We start from the raw sequence: 20546 nt of genomic DNA, 5'->3' as shown, positions 1-20546 counted from the left end.
CCTACTCCTGCACCTAAAGTGATGAACGTGAACATGCAGGCTCAGCATGTAGTTCAGGAGAAGATTTGTATTTTGCCCTGTGACTAAGGTTTGTGATCAGTGTAGAGATATCTCATTGAAATCACGATCAGCCCCAGTGAGATGGCATCTTGAATATTATGTCCAGATCGATCATAGGTAGGATATTGGTGCAATAGAGGGAGTGCAGAGACGGTTCACACAGTGTCTGGTCTGCGGGGTTGGAAATTGAAGGGGTTTGAAGATTGTTGAATTGTGCATTGGCAAGTAGTGTGACAAAACGGGTTGATCTGAGTGAAAACATGTCATTTGTGTGACGTGCAAGTTTATCCAAAGACTGTGAGTGACAGGAGTGAGTACAGTTGGTGACAAGTAATTTTGTGCCCGACGACTGCTGGCAGTGAGACTCACTGGGAACCAGTGTCATGGCCGTGCTGTTGATGAGAAGCGGCAACTCTGATGTCAATGTGAAGAAATGTAGGACATGGTGGGAAAACTCAGCAGGCCAGACAGCATCTGTGGAAAGAGAAATGGCTGATATTTTAGCTCCGGCATCCTTGATTGGAACAGAGGAAGAGATAAATGTGTCTGTCTCTGTAACAGAGAGGGCTGGGAGGGCATTGGGTGGAACTGAGTGACGTTTGCTGATAGATGCACCGGGGCTACTCAGGATTTAATCTAGTGATGTAGGGGGCTGAGATCCACAGTTACTGGTGGGCTGTGACTACTATGTAGAAATAAGGACAGTAAAATCCAGTGGGATGAGTAGACAGAGACAGGAGGGGAATTTCGAGAGGGGCCAGTGGGGTTAATGGACGATCACTATGACGGGATTATACTGTCTGCCTCTCAATAGTCAGCATGGAAGAGTAGACCAAACATGTCGGCTGAATGAGGAAGGGTGTAAAATCAATGTGTTTGTAGTCATGGGTAATTGTAACTGTTGGGTGGGGAGAAGCAGTGATGTTTCAACAGAAAGCAACATCCAGATCTGTGCTACTAGGACTAGCTCTGTGGCACAGTGGGGATGAATGAGGCCAGTCAGGCTACAGTGATAGGACACTCGATAGTCAGAGGAAAAGAAGGATATTCTGTGAGGATAGGAATAGGGAGATGGGACAGATGAATGCATGGCTGAAAGGTTGGAGCAGGGAGTCAGATTATTGGATTATTGGGATTTTTCTGCGGCTGCAGTGACCTGCACAAGAGGGACGGGTTACACCTGAACTGGAGGGTGACAAATATTCTGGCAGGCAGATTTGCTCACGATACCAGGGAAGGTTTCAAATAGATTGGCAGTGGTGTGGGATTCAAAGCAGTAGTGAGGCAAGTGGAAGCTGCAAGTTGACTGCAAAGTCAGCAACAGTAAGTTCAGTATATGTGTCAGGCAGCAGCAGGGCAGGGAGCGAGCAAAAGGAGTCATATTAAATTACATTTATTTCAGTAAAAGAGGCCGGACAAGTAAGGTCGTCGAACTGGACGTGAATAAGTACATGGGACTGGGATATTATAGCCCTTGCAGAAATATAGTTAATGGAGGGTCAGGCAGGTAGCTTAATGTTCCAGGGTACCAGTGCGACATGATAAAATGAACTGAAGACAGATATTAAAAGCGAGAGTAACTCAGCGCATCAGGCAGCATCTCTGGAGAAATGGAATAGGTGACATTTCGGGTCAAGGTCCTTCTTCAGACTGACAGTCAGGGAAAAGGAGGAATGAGAGATATGGACGATACTTAGAACAAATGAATGAAAGAAATGCAGACAGCAACGACAATCATTGAAATGTGAATCCCACAATGGTCCATTGATGACTGTGGGATAGGTGATAACGAGTTATACAGACCGTGAAATTTGACAGGACGACAACAAAGCTAGTATTACGATGGTGGAGGAGGGATGGATAGAGGGGATGCAAGTTAGAGAAATCAAAATTAATACAGCTGGGTTGTAAACTGCCAAAGTGAAATATGAGGCGCTGTTCCGCCAATTTACATTTGGCCTCTCTCTGATACTGAAGGAGACCTCGGACAGAGAGGTCAGGATGGGAATGGGAAGGGGAGTTAAAGTGTTTGGCAACTGGGAGAGCATGTAGTTTAAGGCGGACTGTTGAGTGAAGCGATCGCCGAGTCTGCCTGTGTTTGGTCTCCCCTAATATATATATATATATACACATATCCACACCTGGATGGCAGATACAGTAGATGAGGTTGGAGGAGATGCACGTGAACCTCTGCCTCACCTGAAAGGAATGTCGAGGTCCCTGGACCTGTGCGCTCTGTTGGTGAATTGATTCTGAAACAGATTTACTGCTCTTCATTTGCCTCCAGGGTATTTGACTGAGATTATCAACTGTTTTGGCGTTTGGGACCTATCAGTTATTGCTGAAGTCCTCGCCAACACTCCACGTTATCCCCTCAATTAGTCGAACCAACTATGATTAATGAAAATCTGAAGAAGGCTCCCATCCGAAAACATTGTTCGTCCATTCCGCTCTTTGTAGCGCGTGGCAGTGTTGCTGCCTTCCAGCGCCAGAGACCCGGGTTAGATCCTGAGCATGGGTGCTGTCTGTACAGAGTTTGTACGTTCTTCACATGCCCTGTGTGGGTTTTCTGCAAGAGCTCCAGTTACCTACAGCACTGAAGACGTACAGGTTAGTAGGTGAATTGGCTACGTGCATTTGTAAATTTTCCCTCGTGTCGGATAGTGTTCGTGTAAGGGGATCGCTGGTCGGCGTGGTTTCGGTGGGCCGATGGGCCTGTTTCCGCACTGTATCTCTGAAACTAAACGTCAGCTGCAATTTATTGTGCTTCCTAAGTAACTTCTGGCTTTATAAACACAGGTTTACCATCTAACTTGGATCTGACCTCCAACGCTTCACCGGGGATTCCCCCTCTTCCAGCCGCCTTCTCCATATTACAATCAGTCTGAAGAACAATCCAAATCCAAGGGGTGGCTATGGGCACTCACATGGGACCTAGCTATGCCTGTCTCTTTGTAGGGTATGTTGAACAATCCCTGTTCCAGGCGTACACTGGCCCTATCCCCGAACTCTACCTCTGCTACATTGAAGACTGCATGCGTGCTACCTCCTGTACACATGCAGAACTCACTGACTTCATCAACTTGACTAATTTCCATCCTGCTCTCAAATTTACTTGGAGCATCGCCCTACCGTTTCTGGATCTTACCGTCTCCATCACAGGAGACAGACTGTTGACCGACATCTACTGCAAACCTACTGACTCCCATTGCTGTCCTGACTACACTTCTTCTCACCCTGTTTCCTGTAAAGACTATCCCCTACTCCCAATTCCTCCATCTACGCTGACTCTGCGCTCAGGATGAGGTGTTCCATACTAGGACATCGGAGATGTCCTCATTCATTAGGTAACGGGGGTTCCCCTCTTCCATTGTACTTGAGGCTTTCGCTAAGGTTTCTTCAATATCCCTCAGCTCCACTTTTGCTCCCACTCCCCTATTCATAACAAGGACAGAGTCCCCCTTGTTACCTTCCACCCCATCAGCCATCGCATACAACATCTTATCCTCCAACATTTTTGCCACCTCCAAAGGGATCCCATTACTGGCCACATCTTCCCATCTCCACCCCTTTATGCTTTCCGCAGAGACCGTTCCCTCCGCAACTCTCTGGTTCACTCATTCCTTCCTACCCAAACCACCCCCTCCCCAGGTACTTTCCCCTGCAACCGCAGGAGAAGCAACACCTGTCCCTTTACCTCCCCCCTCGACTCCATCCATGGACCCAAATAGTCTTTTGTGGTGAGGCAGAGTTTCACCGGCACCTCTTCCAACCTCATCTACTGCATCCAGGTGTCAACTTCTCTACATCGGTGAGACCAAGCGCAGGCTCGGCGATCGTTTCGCTGAACACCTCCGCTCAGTCCGTCTTGACCTACCTGATCTCCTGCTGGCTCAGCACTTCAACTCCGCCTCCCATTCCGAATCTGACCTTTCTGTCCTGCGCCATTGTCAGATTGAGGTCCAGCGCAAATTGGTGGCAGAGCACCTCATAAGTTTGGGTAGTTTACACCCCAACGGTATGAACATTAGTTTTTCTTACTTCACATAGTCCCTGCTTTCTCTCTCTTTCCCAGTTTTCCCACTGGTCTTCCTATCTCTGACTATTCTAGAGTCACTCCCCTGACATTAGTCTGAAGGGTCTCGACCCGAAACGTCACCCATTCCTTCTCCCGAGATGCTGCCTGACCCGTTGAGTTACTTCAGCATTTTTTGTCTACCTGTGGTCCCATATCCATGTTCTCCAGCGATGCTGCCTCACCTGCTGAGTTATTCCGGCACTTTCATATTTGAATAATTGCTCCACTAATGAAGTGGTACAAGCTGACCTTTAATTGCAAGGTGTTTTCCTTTCTCGTGTTTTATCCCACGGGACGTCAGCATCCCGTACTCGGCACCGGAAAGGATGACAAACGACAGCTTTCGGTGCTTTCTGGTGTATTAAACAGCAGCGGCCACTGCACCAGATCGGCGCCAATTCCCCGTCCGCAGAGTGACCCGGACAGGACACGGGGCAGTGGGAGCGGCCTCTGACTGGTGCAGCGAGGGATTGTGACGTTTCCCCATAGATATCCAATCAGAGCGTTTACGGGGAGGTGTAATTATTCATGTCTCCGACCATCCAATGACGATCCGCTCCCGCTCCATCCATCATTAGCATAGGGCGACGCGCAGCCTATTTAATCCGCGCTCCGAGTGGCTTCTGGTCACTGCAGTGTTGAAATCCACCGAGGAAATGCCTGAGACGTCGAAAGCAGCTGCCAAGAAGGGCGCAAAGAAAGCTTTGCCGAAGCCTACAGGCAAAGCGGGCAAGAAGCGCAGGAGGTCGAGGAAGGAGAGTTACGGCATCTACATCTACAAAGTGATGAAGCAGGTTCACCCCGATACCGGCATCTCCTCCAAGGCCATGAGCATCATGAATTCGTTCGTCAACGATATTTTCGAGCGCATTGCAGGCGAGGCTTCCCGCCTGGCCCATTACAACAAGAGATCTACCATCAGCTCCCGAGAGATTCAGACCGCCGTGCGCCTGCTTCTTCCCGGGGAGCTGGCCAAGCACGCCGTGTCGGAAGGGACAAAGGCAGTGACCAAGTACACCAGCTCCAAGTAAAGATCCGCACATTGTTGACAAAATACCGAAACCCCAACGGCTCTTGTAAGAGCCACCCACATTCTCGCAGAAAGAGTTGTACTAATGTTTCGACGTTGAATCGCAGCAGAATTGTTTCAGGATATTTTTGTTAGGCAAATTATTTAACGTTATGTTTAGTGATTAAATGTTTCAATACGAACTCCTTCCATCGGGCAGACGATACAAGGCCTTCTACGCCCGCACCTCCAGACTCAGGAACATCTTCATCCCCAGGGCCATAGCTGCTATGAACCGGTCCTGCTGAACCGGATGGTCACAACGCATAGTGATCCGGCACAGATTAACTTGCACTTAATCCTGTCTAAAACTGTTACAATTGTTTCGTTGGGTTGTTGTCTAAATTAATTAAATTATTGCATCGTATGGGAGGCGCATTCCCAATCTCGTTGTACCCCTGGGTACAATGACAATAAAGATATATTGTATTGTATATTCCCGGTATCCATGTTACGTTCCTGTCCATTAAACAGAAGTACAACTACTTCGCGTTTGGTTGTCCCAGACATCATAAGTTGCGCCCACGGGCAGCCGATTATTGCTGTCGTTGCTGTTTTATTTTCTATGGGTACTGAGGTTTATTAACTCCTGTCTTCATCTCTGTAACTGTTCCGAATTGCATTTCTATTCGGCAATTCGTTCTGTCTTTCAAGGAGGAACTTTTCACACTGTAGCCCAAACTCCGACTATTGTAAAAAGGGACCAGTAGATAATCCGACACCGTTTACAAGGTGACCGATCGCTAATTGATGCCGAGAATCTGGTTTTTTTGTGATCGGTTATCGGCCCAAATAAATCGTAAATTAGATGTGTTGTGCCGTATTGCTCGGGGTTCAAGGTGGTCAATAATCAAGAGTATTTAATTGTCAAATGTGCCGTCAACGGAACAATGGAATTCTTACTCGTAGTATAATTAACACCTTAACGCAATGCACTTAGATAAAAAAAGATAAACAAAAAAATATTGACTTCCAGATTTATAGTTTGGCGGGCTATTTCAAAGTTCTGGTTTTGGAGGGACTGGCAGTTATTTTCAGCGCTTTTGTTGCTGGTTTTGATTGGTAGATAAAACGGTTCAGTGATTGGATTATTCCTCTCACCAATGAAATCAAGTGCTTTTTCACCAATCATCAGTGGTTCACTGGATTCCGCAAAAATGTACAAGAAGGGCGAATCTGCGATCATTTTTTCATTCTCCGTGTGCAAGATTCGGGACATGTCTGGACGAGGGAAAACCAGCGGCAAAGCTCGGGCCAAGGCCAAGTCTCGCTCGTCTCGGGCCGGATTGCAGTTCCCGGTTGGCCGTGTACACAGGCTCCTGAGAAAGGGCAACTATGCTAAGCGTGTTGGTGCCGGAGCCCCGGTCTATCTGGCTGCTGTGCTCGAATATCTGACGGCTGAAATCCTGGAGCTGGCCGGCAATGCGGCCCGGGACAACAAGAAGAGCCGCATCATCCCCAGACATCTGCAGCTGGCTGTCCGCAACGACGAGGAGCTCAACAAACTGATGGGAGGAGTGACCATCGCACAGGGCGGTGTGCTGCCCAATATCCAGGCCGTGCTGTTACCCAAGAAAACTGGCGGAGCGAGCAAGTAAGCGAGAGAAACTGAACATAGTAACCCAAAGGCTCTTTTCAGAGCCACTCACCATGTCTGTGGAAGGGCAAATCGGCGGCTATGCTTCGTGCGGGAAAAGTGTTCATTGTCGTTGTCCAAAACCGACCCTGCACATTGAGTTGTGTATACAGTGACGTAGCGGTAGACCAACTGCCTTGCAGCGCCAGAGACCCGGTTTCAATCCTGACTAGGGATGCTTGCCTGTACGCAGTTTGTACGTTCTCCCCGTTTCCTCCCACACTCAAAAGACGTTAATTGGCATAATGTAAATGTACCAAAAAATCCCTTGTGTGTGTAGGATCGTGTTCATGTGTGGGACTGCTGACTCGCTGGCCCTTAGGGCCTGTTTCCGCGCTGTACATCTGAACTAAACTAAACATGAAACAGCGGTTGACTGATGCGGAAAGGTAAGTTTTGGCAGATATTCTTACAACAATAAGGTCCCCTAATCTATATAGTTCAAAGCACATTTGGAGGTTGTTGTGTACGGAAGGGTAGTGTGTGGTTTTTGGGATGTAGCAGCTCCTGAACCTGGACGTTACAGTTTTCAGGCTCCTGTCCACCTTCTTAAATGGCAGGTGTGAAATAAGGGCACAGCCATGGTGGTGTGGGTCTTTGCAAGCTGCCTTTTTGAGGTAGCAACTGTTGTAGATTCCTTTGATGGGGGCAGGTCAGTACCCGCGATTGACTGGGAGTGTTTACCAGTTTTTGCAATCTTGTTCATTCCTGGGCGTTCGATTTGCCGAACCAGGTAGTGATGCAGCCAGTGATAGAGATATGCTCTCTACTGTACACCTGTAGAAGTTCATGAGAGTATTCGTTGACATACAGAATCTCCTCAATCTTCTATAGAAGTAGAAAAGTTGATAGGCTTTATTTATGATTGCATCTAAGTGTTGGACCCAGGTCATATCTACAAAGATGTCCAGTCCCACGAATGTCCAGCTTTGACTCTCCACCACTGTCCTGCGATGAAGGCAAATTCATGGATCCTTATTTTTCCATTCCAAAGTCCACAATCAGTTCCTTGGTCTTATTGACTGAAGTGTGCGCATGTATGGGGCTCGGGCCGGCGAGGCCTGTGGAATCAGCAATAATTTCCAGGCGCTTTGAAGATGTGTATTACAGAAATGAGTTGCTTAAAGCTTAAATAAAGTTTAAGTAAATTAGAATTTTCATTTGCCTCACAACAATTTAAGCAACTCAATCTCAGAAGTTAAGCAGTGTGACATTGAGATGGAGAAACTATTGAAAGCACAAAGCTTGGATCTGGATTTCAACTCACCTACTGCAGCAAAGGAATGGAAGCTCTGGCTTCATACACTAAATAACTACTTTGATGAGTGTGGCGACAATGCACCAGACAAATTCAGGACATTAATAAGCTCTGTCTCTTATGATGTATATGATTACATAGAGGAATGTACAACTTATGATTCTATTGATGTACTAAGCAGACTCTTCGTTAAGACACCCAATGTAATATTTGCTCGACACCTCCTCGCTACTCGTAAAACAAAAACCTGGTGAATCACTTTATGAGCAGTTACAGCTGATCAATATTGACAGGAACTTATTTGAGACTCTTTTTTTCTATGGTTTGGCATTGCCTTTAATACGACAGGGACTATTGGAAAACAAAACCTTGGATCTACAGTCAGCTTACAATCAAGCTTGTATAATTAGTGTAAGAAAATAACTGCAGATGCTGGTACAAATCAAAGGTATTTATTTCACAAAATGCTTGAGTAACTCAGCAGGTCAGGCAGCATCTCAGGAGAGAAGGAATGGGTGACGTTTCGGGTCGAGACCCTTCTTCCAGGGCCGTCTTAACGCATGGGCCTGATGGGCACTTGCCCGGGGCCCCACGAGCATAGTGTATGTTAAGTGACTTGCAATAAATAAATACTACTTTAAAAATGTAGGTTCAATGTGCTTTTTTCGCAACATTTTCGGCCCCTAAGTGTTTTATTCGCAACATTTTCCATCCCTAAGTGCTTCTCACAGCGATCTGTTTCGCAACAATTAGCTCCCTAAGTGCTATGCTTTTCCATCCCTAAGTGCTTCTCACAGCGATCTGTAAGTGCTTTTTGCAACAATGTAGCAGCCTAAGTCCATCGCTAAGTGCTTTTTGGTAAGTGCTTTTCGCCGGCACGACGGGGGGGGGGGGGGGGGGGGCTGATAGGGAAAGGGGGGTGGGGGAGAGTAACGGTGGGGGCAACGGGGAGGGTGGGAGGAGGAGAGAGTGGGGGTGGGAGGAGGCAGAGTGGGACTGGGGAGGGGGACAGCAAGGGTGGGGGTTGGTGGTGGGGGGAAGAGAGAGTGGGGGAAATGGGGGTGCTGGGGAAAGGGGGGTGGCGGAGAGTAACAGTTGGTCGGGGGAGAGAGAATGGAGGGGTCTGAGAATGGGCACTGGGGGAGGGGGACAACAGGGGTCGTGAAATTGTGTTTAGGATTTTTCTTCAGAGCCCCACTCATGCACTCCATTCCCCCCTTAATCCCCCTTAAAACTCCCCCAGACCTGTGCTGCATTAACTTAAATTGGTTTCAGGGTTTTTTTTTTAAGAGCCCCACTCACCCACTCCATCCACACCCCCTCAACTCCACTTATCATCCCACCCCCCACAACCCACCTCATCCCCCCTTATCCTCTTCTCACCCACTCCATCCCCCCAGCCCCCTTATCCCCCCCTCTCTTCCACCCTCCATTCACCCAATTCATCCTCCCTGAACCCCCTTTGAAACTCCCCCAATCCTCTACTGCATTGGTCTAACACTCAGCCACTCCACCCCCCCCCCCCGCGTCCCGCAGGGGAGGTGCAAGTGGGGGTGGCTAGGGGGGGTGGAGTGGGTCAGTAGGGGGAGAGATAAGGTGGGTTGAGGGTGCGACAATACACGAGAGGCTTTGGGTCCAGGCCTCACTCAATCATACCCTCTCCCCTTCCCTGTTCCCCCTCTACGAGGAATGGGCCCAACGGGTCCACTTGGTCTAGTACTAAACTATAAATATTTGCTGCAATGTTATTGTGTTACAAATGGACATTGTGATTTGTCTCTGATTTAGTATCCCCGGGTTAGTATCGCAGTCACCTCTGCCACCTCACTTGCATGTAGGCGTATGTGTATGGATCTCATGCTGTATAACGTAATTTAGCGTATATGTTACGTCACTTCAACTCAGTTGACATTACTCACATTAGACCTAATTTTCAAGCCTCGTGTATTGTTCAAATGTTTATCATGTTGATTAGTTGTTGCTGTACAGCATGTTTTTAATGTTTCAACACCGATTTTGTTGGAAGTGCCAATAAAATAAATATATGTTTAATTTTATCGACCATTTACATTTTTATTCCTGTGAGTAGTTGTCGTAGGGGCCCCAGTACACTGCCTTGCCCGGGGCCCATAATGCTGTAAAGACGGCCCTGCCTTCTTCAGACTGCTGTCAGGGGGGCGGGACAAAGGAAGGATATAGGTGGAGACAGGAAGATAGAGGGAGAACTGGGAAAGGGGAAGGGAAGAGAGGGACAGAGGAACTATCTAAAGTTGGGGAAGTCAATGTTCTGGGCTGCAAGCTGCCGAAGCGAAATATGAGGTGCTGTTCCTCCAATTTCTAGTGGGCCTCACTATGGCACTGGAGGAGGCCCATGACAGAAAGGTCAGACTGGGAGTGGGAGGGGGAGTTGAAGTGCTCAACCACCAGGTGATCAGCCTTAAGGCGGACTGAGCGAAGGTGTTGAGCGAAACGATCACCGAGCCTGCGTTTGGTTCGCCGATGTAAAGAAGTTGACATCTAGAGCAGCAGATACAGTAGATGAGGTTGGAGGAGGTGCAGGTGAACCTCTGTCTCACCTGGAAAGACTGTTTGGGTCCTTGGATGGAGTTGAGGGAGGAGGTTGCAGGGGAAAGTGCCTGGGGATGGGGTGGTTACTCAATCAAGCTTACTCATTAGACTTGGCTCAGAGAATGTCCCCTAATCTATAGTTAGGAGCCTATTTGGAGGTTGTTGTGTACGGAAGGGTAGCGTGTGGTTTTTGGGATGTAGCAGCTCCTGAACCTGGATGTTACAGTTTTCAGGCTCCTGTACCACCTTCTTGATGGCAGGTGTGAAATAAGGGCATAGGGTGTGAAATAAGGGTGGTGTGGGTTTTTGCAAGCTGCCTTTTTGAGGTAGCAACTGTTGTAGATTCCTTTGATGGGCAGATGATTGACTGGGAGTGTTTACCAGTTTTTGCAATCTTGTTCATTCCTGGGCGTTCGATTTGCCGAACCAGGCAGTGATGCAGCCAGTGATAGAGATATGCTCTCTACTGTACACCTGTAGAAGTTCATGAGATTATTCATTGACATACAGAATCTCCTCAATCTTCTATGGAAGTAGAAACATTGATAGGCTTTACTTATGATTGCATCTAAGTGCTGGACCCAGGTCATATCTACAAAGATGTCCAGTCCCACGAATGTCCAGCTTTGACTCTCCACCACTGTCCTGCGATGAAGGCAAATTCATGGATCCTTATTTTTCCATTCCATAGTCCACAATCAGTTCCTTGGTCTTATTGACTGAAGTGTGCGCATGTGCGGAACTCAGGCCGGTGAGGCCTGTGGAATCAGCAATAATTTCCAATCGCTTTGAAGATGTGTATTACAGAAATGAGTTGCTTAAAGCTTAAATAAAGTTTAAGTAAATTAGAATTTTCATTTGCCTCAACAATTTAAGCAACTCAATCTCAGAAGTTAAGCAGTGTGACATCGAGATGCAGAAACTATTGAAACCACAATGCTTGGATCTGGATCTCAACTCACTTACTGCAGCAAAGGAATGGAAGCACTGGCTTCGTACACTAAATAACTTCTTTGAGTGTGGTGACAATGCACCAGACAAATTCAGGACATTAATAAGCTCTATCTCTTATGATGTATATGATTACATAGAGTAATGTACAACGTATGATTCTGCTATTGTTGCACTAAGCAGACTCTTCGTTAAGACACCCAATGTAATATTTGCTCGACACCTCCTTGTTACTCGTAAACAAAAACCTGGTGAGTCACTTGATGAGTTTTTAACACGAAGCAGTTACAGCTGATCAATATCAACAGGAAGATTATTCGAGACTCTTTTATCAATGGTTTGGCATCGCCTTTAATATGACAGACTATTAGAAAACAAAACCTTGGATCTACAGTCAGCTTACAATCAAGCTTGTATAAATAGTGTAAGAAAATAACTACAGATGCTGGTACAAATCGAAGGTAATTATTTCAAAAAATGCTGGAGTAACTCAGCAGGTCAGGCAGCATCTCAGGAGAGAAGGAATGGGTGACGTTTCGGGTCGAGACCCTTCAGACTGATGTCGGGGGCGGGACAAAGGAAGGATATAGGTGGACACAGGAAGATAGAGGGAGAACTGGGGAGGGGGAGGGGAAGAGAGGGACAGAGGAACTATCTAACGTTGGAGAAGTCTATCTTCTGGGCTGCAAGTGCCCAAGTGAAATATGAGGTGCTGTTCCTCCAATTTCCGGTGGGCCTCACTATGGCACTGGAGGAGGCCCATGATAGAAAGGTCAGACTGGGAATGGGAGGGGGAGTTGAAGCGCTCAGCCACCGGGAGATCACGTTGCTTAAGTGGGACTGAGCAAAGGTGTTGAGCGAAATGATCGCCGAGCCTGCATTTGGTTTCGCCGATGTAAAGAAGTTGACATCTAGAGCAACAGATACAATAGATGAGGTTGGAGGAGGTGCAGGTGAACCTTTGTCTCACCTGGAAAGACTGTTTGGGTCCTTGGATGGAGTTGAGGGGGGGAGGTAAAGGGACAGGTGTTGCATCTCCTGCGGGTTGCTGGGGAAAGTGCCCGGGGATGGTGTGGTTACTCAATCAAGCTTACTCATTAGACTTGGCTCAGAGAAATTCAGATGCTTATGGCTCATCTAATGTGTATTCTGCTGCAACTACTACAGAATAATCTAACCCAAATATTAATATGGGGCAAGCTGAAACAATTTCTACTGATAAATGTGCCCTTGCTGCAGCATGTACTTATTCAAAAAAGAAGTGTTACTTTTGCGTGGGTAATATTCATAATAGAGAGTGATATGTCCAGCTCGAGAGGCAACTTGTAATGGTTGTGGCAAGAAGGGATATTATTCTAGAGTATGCAAGTCCAAAGCAACTACTAAAAGTGTGATTGCTGCCACGTATATGCCTTCTTTATGTGCAATCACAACTGCATTTCCTCAGAGCTTGTCTCATGCAGCTGCAACGGTATCCATCAACGGCCGTACACTTAATGTACTACTTGATTCTGGCAGTTCAGAAAGTTTTATAAGTGAACAAGTTGTGTCTCGACTAAATCTAACTATAATTCCTTCAAATAGAGAAATCTCGATGGCTCTGACAACTCTCAATACTCAAATTATTGGATCTTGTATTGTGGACTTTATTCTGAACAAAACTAGTTATAAATCTGTATGTCTGGGTATTTTGAAAAATTTGTGTAGCGATATAATTCTACGTCAGGATTTTCACAAACAGCACAGATCACTTCAAATCATGTATGAAGGAACAATGCCTGATCTTGTATTGTCAAAGCCTCCAGTATTGTGTGATTTTTCTACTGCATCTGTTGAATGTCCTTCATTATTCACTAATCTATCCTGTAAGTGCAAGCCAATTGCTACAAAATCAAGACATTTTAGTAAAGATGACAAAAAATGTATCAACACAGAAGTAACTAATCTTTTACAAGAAGGTATCATAGAACCCAGCTCTTCCCCTTGGAAGGCACAAGTTGTCGTGGTTAAGGACCCCTTAGAGAGACATAGAAAGAGACTCTGCATTGATTATTCTCAAAATATAACCAGTTCACGGAGCTTGATGCATATCCATTGAACAGGAAAACCTTAAAGATACTTTCCCTTATCTTAATAATATAACTATTGCAGGAAAAGACCAAGCTAAACATGACAAAAATGTACAATGGTTTTTAGAAGTTGTACATTCTAAAAATCTAACATTAAATGAGGCTGGCAGAAAGACTCCACCCACTCCAAGAAATACCTATTCCAGCTATATTAAACTCTCTATGAAGGCTTCTTGGTATGTTTGCATATTATGCTAAATGGATACCAAATTTTTCTGACAAATTTCAACCTTTGATTAGAGCAAAATCGTTTCCTCTTGACTCTACAGCAATTGGTGCCTTTACTTCTTTAAAGAAACAATTAGAATCTGTGACATTATACGCCATCGATGAGGATCTCCCCTTTGTTGTTGAATGTGATCCCTCTGATTTAGCACTATCAGCAACATTAAATCAAGGAGGACGACCAGTGGCTTTCATGTCACGTACTCTCCAAGGTAGTGAATTGCACTACCCACCCGTCGAAAAGGAAGCTACAGCAATTATTGTAGTGAGAAAATTGAATCATTTCCTTGCTCACCAGCACTTTACTTTAATAACAGATCAGCATTCAGTAGCTTTAATGCTAGATAATCGGAAACGAACAAAGATTAAAAACAGTAAAATTCATGAATGGAGGATTGAATTATCTGCATATAGTTATTCAATTGAGTACCACCCTGATAAGGATAATGTTGCTCTGGATACATTAACTCGAGCATTTTGTGCTTCTGTTCATTCTTTTGCAGTCACTGATCCTCACAAAGGGTTGTGTCATCCTGGAGTCACTCGTATGTTACACCAAGTTCGTTCCAAAAACTTACCTTTCTCTACAGAAGATGTGAAGTGATGTGTGCTTCATGTAGAATCTGTGCTGAATTAAAACCAAGGTTCTTCCATTCTGTAGAAGGAAGATTGATTAAAGCTACTCAACCTATGGAACGTGTCTTGAACAGGAAAACCTTAAAAGGGCCTTTACCATCCTCCTCTCAAAATGTTTATATACTTACCATACTTGATGAATATTCGAGGTTTCCATTTGCCTTTCCTTGTCCAAATATGTCAGCTGCTACGGTTATCAAATGTTCAGATCAACTGTTTTAATTCTGTGGATTTCCACGTTACATACATTCTGATAGGGGCACCTCATTCATGTCAAACGATTTAAAAGACTACCTTTCTAATAGAGGAATTGCAACAAGTAAAACAACACTATATCATCCTATTGGAAATGGTCAGGTTGAGAGGTATAACGGAATCATTTGCAAAGTAGTGAAACTGGCTTTAAAGTCAAATGACATACCAGATCAGCAGTGGGAATGTGTTCTACCAGATACATTACACTCCATCAGATCTCTACTGTCAACTGCTACCAATACTAATCCACATGAGCGGTACTTTAACTTCAAACGGCATTCTTCCAGTGGTATTTCTCTGTCATCATGGTTGACTAGCCCTGGGACTGTGTTGCTTCGTTGGTATGTCCGATCAAATAAGAATGAGCCCTTAGTTGATGAAGTTGAACTGACTGATGTCAACCCTTCTTATGCAACTATCAAGTATCAGGATGGACGTCAGTCAACTTCTCACTTCGTGACCTTGCACCATGTCCATCTTCTCCATCAGCTCCATCATTCCTTTATAATATTAATCAAGAACTTCCTTCAACACTCCCACTGTCCCCTATGAAAACTTCTATGTAATTCTAAAATTGAAAATGTAAATAACAATATGAGTGAAGTTGATGACCAAACAATATATGTACCACCAGCTATTGAAACACCATTATCTCCTGATGCTCCAGTGCTGCGACGGTCATCAAGACATACTAAACCTCCTGACCGTCTCAACTTATAAATAGGAGGGGAGAATGAAGTGTGCGCATGTGCGGGGCTTGGGCCGGCGAGGCCTGCTGAATCAGCGATAATTTCCAGGCGCTTTGAAGATGTGTATGACAGAAATGAGTTGCTTAAAGCTTAAATAAAGTTTAATTAATTAGAATTTTCATTTGCCTCACAACATTGACGTTGAAAGCAAGGTTGTTGTTCTGGCACCATTTGATCAGTTGTTCGATCTTCCTCCTATTTTCCAACTTATCGTCATCTATAATTTATGCAACAACAGTGGTGTCATTGGCCAACTTGAAGATGGAGTTCAAACTGTGTCCGGCTACACAGTCATGAGTAGAGCAGCAGGCTGAGCACGCAGCCATGAGGTCCTCCAATGCTGATGGTTATCAAGGAGGAAGTGTTGCTGCCAATTCGTACAGATCTTTGTCTGTTGACAAGGAAGTCTAGGAACCAGTTGCAGATGGTTGTGCAGAGACCCAGTTCCATGAGCTTGGTATCCAGCTTGGAGGGGATCATGGTGTTAAACATCCTGATGTATGTGTTTTTATCATTCAATCAGTCCAGTGCAGAGCGGTGAGCCAGCAAGATTGCATCTTCTGTTGACCTGTTGTGATGGGAGGCAAATTGTAGCGGGTCCATGTTCTTGTGGAGGAAGGAGTTCATATGCACCATAAACAACCTCTCAAAGCACTTCATCACCATATACCTAGTCACTGAGGCACGTCACCATATTCTTCTTGGCCAAAGGTAAAGCAGATGGGAACCTGATCTAAAACATTTTTTTGGGAGATTGTTTGTATCCTCTGCAGTGATACCTAGTAGATTCCTGAAGGTGCACAGCACAAAGACAGTCACTGTGATCCACCATACTGTCTAACAAAAAACCCAACTGTACCGATCCAGTTCATTGGTACCTGGTCTGTAAACATCTACACCATAATGCTTCACGTCCCATCTACACTAGTCCCACTTGCCATATTCCCTCTAAACATGTCCTATCCAGTCTTAGCGCAGTACCCAATATAGATGACTTAATATAGTTATTAATCTTTAATAACTATTTTCTCTATGGCAGGACCATAATCAAGCACAGGACTAAGCAGTGAAATTTCTGGAGTTTCAATAACCCTACAACCTTGCTGCAGGCTAATCTAGAAGGATGAGCGGTGACCTTATAGACAATAGACAATAGGTGCACGAGTAGGCCATTCAGCCCTTCGAGCCAGCACCGCCATTCAATGCGATCATGGCTGATCACTCTCAATCAGTACACCATTCCTGCCTTCTCCCCATATCCCCTCACTCCGCTATCCTTAAGAGCTCTATCCAGCTCTCTCTTGAAAGCATCCAACGAACTGGCCTCCACTGCCTTCTGAGGCAGAGAATTCCACACCTTCACCACTCTCTGACTGAAAAAGTTCTTCCTCATCTCCGTTCTAAATGGCCTACCCCTTATTCTTAAACTGTGGCCCCTTGTTCTGGACTCCCCCAACATTGGGAACATGTTTCCTGCCTCTAATGTGTCCAATCCCCTAATTATCTTATACGTTTCAATAAGATCCCCTCTCATCCTTGAAATTCCAGTGTATACAAGCCTATTTGCTCCAGCCTTTCAACATACGACAGTCCCGCCATTCCGGGAATCAACCTAGTGAACCTACGCTGCACGCCCTCAATAGCAAGAATATCCTTCCTCAAATTTGGAGACCAAAACTGCACACAGTACTCCAGGTGCGGTCTCACCAGGGCCCGGTACAACTGTAGAAGGACCTCTTTGCTCCTATACTCAACTCCTCTTGTTACAAAGGCCAACATTCCATTGGCTTTCTTCACTGCCTGCTGTACCTGCATGCTTCCTTTCAGCGACTGATGCACTAGGACACCCAGATCTCGTTGAATATCCCCTCTTCCTAACTTGACACCATTCAGATAATAATCTGCCTTTCTATTCTTACTTCCAAAGTGAATAACCTCACACTTATCTACATTAAACTGCATCTGCCATGTATCCGCCCACTAACACAACCTGTCCAAGTCACCCTGCAGCCTTATTGCATCTTCCTCACAATTCACACTACCTCCCAGCTTAGTATCATCTGCAAATTTGCTAATGGTTTATCGAAACGTATAAGATTATTAAGGGGTTGGACACATTAGAGGCAGGAAACATGTTCCCAATGTTGGGGGAGTCCAGAACCAGGGGCCACAGTTTAAGAATAAGGGGTAGGCCATTTAGAACAGAGATGAGGAAAACTTTTTCAGTCAGAGAGTTGTGAATCTGTGGAATTCTCTGCCTCAGAGGGGAGTGGAGGCCAATTCTCTGAATACATTCAAGAGAGAGCTAGATAGAGCTCTTAAGGATAGCGGAGTCAGGGGGTATGGGGAGAAAGCAGGAACGGGGTACTGATTGAGAATGATCAGCCATGATCACATTGAATGGCGGTGCTGGCTCGAAGGGCCGAATGGCCTACTCCTGCACCTATTGTCTATTGTCTATTGTAAAGCTACTGTTCTGCCACTTGGTCTGCAAACACCTACACCATAACGCTTCCAGAGCTCATCCAGATACTTCTCACATTTTGTGAGTGTCCTTGCATCCACTACCTTCTCGGGGTGGTCCCTCATTGCAACCCACTCCTTGGTGAAAGAAAAATCGTTAGGTTTTTCTCACCCTCTCCCTGCTCGCCTGAAAATGATGTCAACTGGTTTCAAATATCTTCGTTTATGGGGAAAGGTTTCTCATTATCCACGCTGCTCCTACCCACATAACCCACAGCTCGCTCTGACCAGATTCCCCTCATGTCCGGAACGCTCTGTCCCAGGGAACAGTTTGGTCAATCTCCTTTGCCCATCTGAAGTGCATTCCCACCCCTCCTATGGTGTGGTGACCAGAAATGCACACAGCGCTCCAGCTGTGGCCTCAGCAACGTTTTACAGTTCACTCAAAATACTTCGCACCCATTCTGCTGTCTCCGAATTCTCCATCATTCGGCTCACTTTACACAGTATCACTTTGCAAAGCGGCTCGTCTGATTGACAGCTCCATCTGCCCCTCCCCGGGCTGCGGCAGGCCCTGTCACGTGATGCGAAGAGACGTCACGGAGCTAATTGCAACCTGACGTCACGACGCCATTGACGTCGTTCCCTCGGCAACCGGCTGCGAGGCCCACGGAAGAGGAGCGGCCTGGGCCCGGGGGTGGACGCGAGAGATTCCCCGGGCGGGAGGTGTTGTGGCGACCGGGGGCCCGTGTCCAAAGTGCTGGAGCGCGGTTCCAGCTCGTCCCGGTCCCGGGGCCGCACTGAAGGGAGTCAGGGTGAGAAGAGACGGATGGAGCCTCGCCTTCATCAGCGCGGCGGAGAAGAGGAACCGAATTCAAAATGGGTCCGGCCGAGGCTGCCCCGGGATGGAAGTGTGGGCCCTGGTCCTGATCTCCGGCCTGAGGATGCAGGACCATGGGGTTTATTCCACGTCCTGGGACCAGGGGTCGTGGGCTGGGAAGGGGAAGCATTGACTCGACTGAACTGAAACGGTCGATGCAGAGAAACTGTTCCCTGCAGCAGGTAAATCTGAGAGCGGTCGACAGGCGCTCCCACTGAGAAATAAAGGTAGAACAGTTTGGAAACACTCGGCAGGTCGGTCAGCATCTCCGGGGAGAAAAGCAGAGTTTCGGTTCCAGGTCTCAGCTCTGTTTCTCTCACCACGGTCGCTGCCTGGGCTGCTGAGAATTCCCAGCAGGTGTTATGTTCATCTCGGACTTCCAGCATCTGCAGATTTTATTTTCTTCCCATCTAACAATTGGAAGCTGAGGTTAAGAACTGAACTGGGGTTGGTGTGTACTTGCTAGAGTTTCGAAGAATGAGAGGTAATCTCACGGCTTCTCTTGTGTTTGCAGACTGACTTGGAGGGATGAACAAGATGGCGATTGCATCAAACGTGCCATTCCCATGTGGATCTGGGACCTGGCTAGTGGAATCTTGTGGACATGAGTGCTCCTCCACCGTGGACATTGGGGTCTTCTCTTCTTGACTGCCGTCGAGTGAACAGTGAGTGTATGTTGGTACCTACTCCACCAGTCCCTGCCTCAGTTTTAACAATGCCATCCTCGTGTTCAAATCCCTTCTTTGCCCTCACCCTTTCTGTAACCTCCTTCACTGTTCTGGCGCTCTGAAATCTTTGCTCTCCTCCACCTATGGCAACGTCATGTCCCTTCCCTTTTCAGATTGGAGGACTCTGACTACAGGTGTGCTGCAGGAATTATTACTTGGTCCTTTCTTTTGTCTAAACAACTTAATTCCCTTGTTCCAGTCCCGACTTGAAACATTCCCTCCATAAATGCAGCATATACCTGTTGAGTTCTTCCAGCACACGGCATAAAGGTAGAAGAGTTGTTACGTAACTTCGGAGACAACACCAAAATTGATGAAGTTGTGGTCAGTGAAAATGATTGTGAAAGTATACAGCAGGATACAGATCAGCTACAGAAATGGTGGATAAATGGCAGATGGTGTTTGATTGGAGCAAATGAAAGGGGTTGCACTTTGTTAGGTCTAATGTTAGGGGAAAGTATACAGTTAATGTCTGGATCCTCAAAAGCATTGACATGTAGAGGGATTTTGGGGGACACTCCAGCAACCTAAAAGTGAGATCACAAGTAGATAGTATGGTAAAGACGGCACATGATATACTTTGTGAGTTGGTGTATTGCGTAAAAGAGTCGGGAACCCATGTTGCAGCCTTGGAGTATTGTCTGGTCACCCCATTACAGGAATGTTGGTGAGAGTGCAGAAGAAGTTTACCAGAATGTTGCCTGGATTAGAAGACATTAGGTACATGGCAAGGTTGCATAAAATTGGATTGTTTTCTCTGGAGTATCGGAGGCTGAGGTTGAAGTAGATAAAATTAGGAGGGGCATAGAAAGTGTGGATAGTCTGATCCTTGTCCCTGGCTGAAATTGTCATAAACTAGAT

At 46.2% G+C, this 20546-nt stretch overlaps 2 protein-coding genes across 2 annotated transcripts; both read left to right on the top strand.

Moving 5' to 3' along the window:
- The first annotated feature begins 4782 nt into the window (after positions 1-4782).
- Positions 4783-5169, top strand: LOC144609181 (histone H2B 1/2-like). Its single transcript, XM_078427602.1, has one exon. It carries the CDS (start codon positions 4795-4797, stop codon positions 5167-5169), a length of 375 nt encoding a protein of 124 aa, XP_078283728.1. The 5' UTR covers positions 4783-4794.
- Positions 5170-6424: 1255 nt separating this feature from the next.
- On the top strand, positions 6425-6805 carry LOC144609551 (histone H2AX-like). The gene has a single exon (XM_078428062.1). The coding sequence runs from the start codon at positions 6425-6427 to the stop codon at positions 6803-6805; it is 381 nt and encodes a 126-aa protein (XP_078284188.1).
- Positions 6806-20546: the final 13741 nt, after the last annotated feature.

The sequence above is a fragment of the Rhinoraja longicauda genome, chromosome 34 (genome assembly GCF_053455715.1).
Source record: "Rhinoraja longicauda isolate Sanriku21f chromosome 34, sRhiLon1.1, whole genome shotgun sequence".
Taxonomy (NCBI): domain Eukaryota; kingdom Metazoa; phylum Chordata; class Chondrichthyes; order Rajiformes; family Arhynchobatidae; genus Rhinoraja; species Rhinoraja longicauda.
The sequence above is the reverse complement of the archived record's forward strand: the minus strand, read 5'-3'. Positions and strand labels throughout refer to the sequence as shown.